The sequence below is a fragment of the Hippocampus bargibanti genome, linkage group LG14 (genome assembly GCF_051943395.1).
Source record: "Hippocampus bargibanti isolate YZ-2025 linkage group LG14, ASM5194339v1, whole genome shotgun sequence".
In the NCBI taxonomy this organism is placed as follows: Eukaryota; Metazoa; Chordata; class Actinopteri; order Syngnathiformes; family Syngnathidae; genus Hippocampus; species Hippocampus bargibanti.
Window position 1 is genome coordinate 11,876,603 of NC_142747.1, and position 4,693 is coordinate 11,881,295.

The following is a 4,693-nucleotide window of genomic DNA, read 5'->3' on the forward strand; positions in this document are numbered from 1 at the left end:
TCAATATTTTGCCTGAAATGAAAACAAAACAAAATAAAAATACTGATCATTGACCGTGTGTTACGTGCTGATTTTTCCCCCTACTGCTATAAAAATCCCCTAAATGCCATTTGTGATTACTTTGCCTAAATTTAGTTAGGCTCATAAAACTAAAAGAACTCGCTCTGGTTTCAGACAGAAACAAACAAAAAAAGAAGGTTCAGTCCCAAAACAGTTTCTTTTCTTTCTTTTGAACATGTGTTTGCTGTTTCCAGTCAAACCCTATAATGGTCCCAACATATTCAACATCATATTTGTTATTTTCACTTTTAGGACTACCAGTTTTAAAGAAAACCAATGAGATGACAAGAAAAAAGTAAAATAAAATGAAAAGCGGAGAAAAACAGAAAAAAACGTTATGTAAGGTAAGATCATGTCCCAAGGAGTTGAAAAAAATCTTATTTAGATACTTGGCCGGGAAAAAAACCCACAAGAAACTGAATACAAACCCATGAAGCGGCTGCAGTCTTATCTGAAGTGCAGGGTGCAGGTGGAACAAGCTGCTTTGTGTCTCACACAGCGTGTGCTTGGCCTCTCCGGGTCATGTCAGTGGAGTGTAATCTTGGGATGAAGCACGTACCCCCGTTCAGGCATCCATGAAGTGGAACATGCGGCTTAAACACCACCAGCCGAGTCTCTGGCTGCGAACTCCCTCCAAGCTAAACGCTGCTTTTTAATAGTTAAATGTGATCTACACAGTATCAGAGTCCAAACCGTGGACCACGATCTGCACTGGCCCGGATGATATCCTCCCCCACCTCCGCTTCCATCCTATCTTGTTCTAGAGAAAGTAATTGAAGCTAACTCATGTATGGCACATATCCACAAAAGACTGTGCCAAGTTGACACATTTGTGATTGATAACTAAGAGCCCAGGATTCATTAACACATTAACTCAAATGCACAGAGAACAATCTCTCATACAAGAACGATACTTTGACTTTGGCGGAATGCAAATGCTCCACTCCTGCTTCCAACGAGACTCAGTTCTTAGAATGGCGCTGCACATAAAACAAATACCCAGGCTTTTATGTTTTTCCGTGCTATCATGCTAAACAATCGCTCCCAACTGCGGTCAAACGCCGTTAATCTCCACCGTTGTGTTTTACGATGTCTTGCAGTGTGTGACTGACTGCAATTCACAGATCTCCTGAAATTATTGAAGCCCCGTGATGTAAAAGTGAATGACTTTTCTCCATTTTTACGTGCATAATAAAATAGGCTTCATTACTGAAGTGTAATTTGTACGACCCAAAGTGGGCTATTTATGTTAAGAAATGAACGTTCTGTTTGGCTTTTCTTCAATTAGGCCACTGATTATTTCAGTCTGTGCATAAAAGTGGCATTGTTTGCTTTTGCCTTCCAGTTCACGTGGAAATGCGCTCGCTGCTCGGTAGCTTCAACACAATCACCCTGAACGATTGACCACAAACCTCATATAAATGTTAATCTCACATCTGCTTGTTGAAACCACGCAAAGATGAGGACTTGTGCCAAAAATTGTGCCAGGCAATGAAAGTGCAATGCGCCAGTGGTGTCCTGCATGCCTGATGTGCTTTCGCAGCCTCCAAAAAGAGCAGCAAAGAGCAAAAAAGCCATCATGAAGCCAGCTATTAATTAAACATATTCCCGTGTGCACTGTTGCTGCATTTTAAAGACGCGTGATGCAAACATTCGTTCTCGCCGCAGTTTGTCCCTCTTTTCATCAGCGAGTCTCTTTGAGGATTATCTTCGGAGACGCCTCTGGGACGCATTTGGATAGGAGACCCGCTGCAGAAACACTCCCGGAGAGAGAAATCTGCAAAACACGACATGAGCACTCACTTGTCACATATTAATTGTCTCATTTAAATGCTTTAAAAACTAGAATATTTATCACAGCAGGCGGTTGGAATTGTTTCATAAATGACAACAAGCCAGGCGCTCGGAATTGAACTGAAATTCTACAAATTTATTATTATCCAAAAATAAAAAGTGGAGAACCGGTGTGCTTACAAAAGGCACTTTCATCTCTTCTGAATAGATACATCTAAACACAACATCTGGTGGGGAGCGGGAAGATGAACTTAAATTAAATATATTTACAATAAATAAACATTTATATACATCTAATTGTGCTGCTTTGTCAAACAAAATTCCCACAGTTGCTTCCAATCGGTCCACTGCACGAAACAATGTGGCTAATAATACCAAACGTGTCTCATTTTGCGCTGAATCTTGTTGGCCGACCATCTTGACCGGACCCGAATTGCCTTTTAGCAGCTTCTTATGTGTCACGTGTACGTTTGTCAAACATGAGTCGGACAGTCTGCGTGCAGGTCCGCCTTAGCCATATGCAGGACCACGGCGGGGGATTTGTAATGGCAGTGGGTGCTGCTGCAGCTGACCCCGCCGCAGGGCTTCCTGCCGTTAGTCCTGTCCGTCAGCTTCCTGCTGCACAGTCCCTGCCACGTCTGCAAAGTCTTGGAGCTCCACACCCACACGCCGCTGGTGATGCCCACCACCAGAGACATGAAGATCTTCAGCATGAAGATGGCCACGGTGGGCACAGAAGCCTCCAGGGTGCAGTCGCCGCCGTGGCCGTTGTAGGAGCCGCACGTGGCCTGCAGGCCTCTTAGCTTCCAGTAGTCCATGTTGAGCCTCTCGTAGAAGTAGCAAACGATGACACAGGTGGCGGGGACGGTGTAGAGGATGGAGTAGATGCCGATTTTCACCATGAGCTTCTCCAACTTCTCTGTGTTGGTGCCCTCGGTTTTCATCACCTTGCGGATGTGGAAGAGGGCCACAAAGCCAGTGAGGATGAAGGACGTACCGATGACCAGGTAGCAAGAGAGGGGGATGAGGACGAATCCGGTGAGCGCTCCCGAGTCCATGCTGCCGACGTAGCACAGGCCCGTCAGCTCATCTCCGGCCACCTTCCTCATGGTGAGGATGACGATGGTCTTTAGCGCCGGGACGCCCCACGCCGCCATGTGAAAATAGTTGCTGTGCGCCTCGATGGCCTCATGGCCCCACTTCTTCCCCGCCGCCAGAAACCAGGTGAGCGTGAGGATGACCCACCAGATGGAGGAGGCCATGCCAAAGTAATAGAGGATGAGGAAGACGATGGTGCAGCCCGTAGACTCCAGCCCTTCCTGGATGATGTACAGCTCGCCGTGCTCCCGGTCGCAGGCGATGTTCTCGGCGCCTGCCACCGAGCGGATGATGAACGCCACCGAGTAGACATTGTAGCACATGGAAAGGAAGATGATGGGCCTTTCTGGGTACTGGAAGCGGTGCGGCTCAAGGAGGAAGGTCAGCACGGTGAAAGCGGTGGACACGAAGCAAAGGATGGACCACACCGTCATCCAAATGAAGGCAAAGTCTTTATCTCGCCTGGACCAAAACACGTCCGTAGCGGGCGAGCAGCGGGGTGCACACGACTGGCTCTTCTCAACGAACTGGAACTTATCTGGATTCTCACAGGAGCCTCCTCCGCCCGAGGAGCGGCCGTTGCTGGCGCCCCCAGGCCTGGGCCGAGGGGGTACGGGGAGCATGCCCTCACCTTTCTTGCCTTCGGTTCTGGTCTCGTTCTCTGGGGCTTCCATGCACAAGGCGTTGGGGTCGTTTCTGGTGGGCAGCTTGGAGCAGTCGAGCGAGTCGGGCCAGGTGTAGCTGAACTTCTTCATGATGGGGGCGCACCGCTCCCTCGCCTGCTCACACATGGGTCTGCAGGCAGGGATGGAGGTGGACACCTTGTCCGTGCACATCGGTGCGTAGAGCGAGCACAGGAAGAAGCGGAGGTGGACGTCACAGCCGTAAGCCACCAGAGGGGCAAACTCGTTCAGCTTGATGGCAGCTTCCTTCTGATCATCGTGGTCCATGAAGTTGGGCATGCGGGTCAGGTTGTATCCGATGCCTTGGCACATGGGGATGGTGATGGGCTCGCACTTGGCCGGTCTTCCTCGCTCAAGCTCGTACGAGCCGATCTCGAAGGTGGAGCCGGAAATCACCAGCAGGCACCACAGGAGAATCACCACCTTCAGCGGATAACCGTCCATACTCATCGTGGAGGTGCAAAAAAAATCAAGCTCGTTTTTTAATATACATGAAGATACTTAATGGGGCTGGAAGAGTAGTCGAGGCTCCCGCTCCGATCCCCTCCACTATTCCCCCATGCCGACAGCTGGTGTCAGTCCGCTCAAACGAGACTTCAAATGCCAGTCTTTAAAATGTACCCCCGGTTATAAGTCCGTAATTTAAAAAAAAAAGAAGTAAAATGATTATTAAAAAGGACGTGGGGGTCACGGGGGGGTCCTTCACATGACCGCCAGCTCTGCAGACGCGAGGGGAGACGAAGGACAAGCTGTGCTCGCTTCGGTGGCTGCCGCTTCCAGGCTCCGGCACACTGAGACTGAAGAGCGGCGGCGTCGGGCTCGTGGTTGTCGGCGAGGGAGGAGAGGAGGGGAGAGAGAGTCGAGTAGGGGAAGGGGCGTGAGTCGCTGCGTGCGTCTCACGTTTCAGTCGAGGCACCCCACGCGGGGAAGACTGCGCAGATGGCGGAGGACGCTCAAATAGTTGTGGTGTGACAATACTGTACACGCGCTAAATTAATCATCGAGGTGCCTGTTTACTGTTATGCATTGCTCGGTAGATATTTTTAAATATAGATCGG

General features: G+C 49.5%; 1 protein-coding gene across 1 annotated transcript; it reads right to left on the reverse strand.

Annotated features, from left to right (window-relative positions):
- Positions 1-1,969: 1,969 nt before the first annotated feature.
- fzd9b (frizzled class receptor 9b) lies at positions 1,970-4,465 on the reverse strand. Its single transcript, XM_089014027.1, has one exon. It carries the CDS (start codon positions 4,083-4,085, stop codon positions 2,328-2,330), a length of 1,758 nt encoding a protein of 585 aa, XP_088870153.1. The 5' UTR covers positions 4,086-4,465; the 3' UTR covers positions 1,970-2,327.
- Positions 4,466-4,693: the final 228 nt, after the last annotated feature.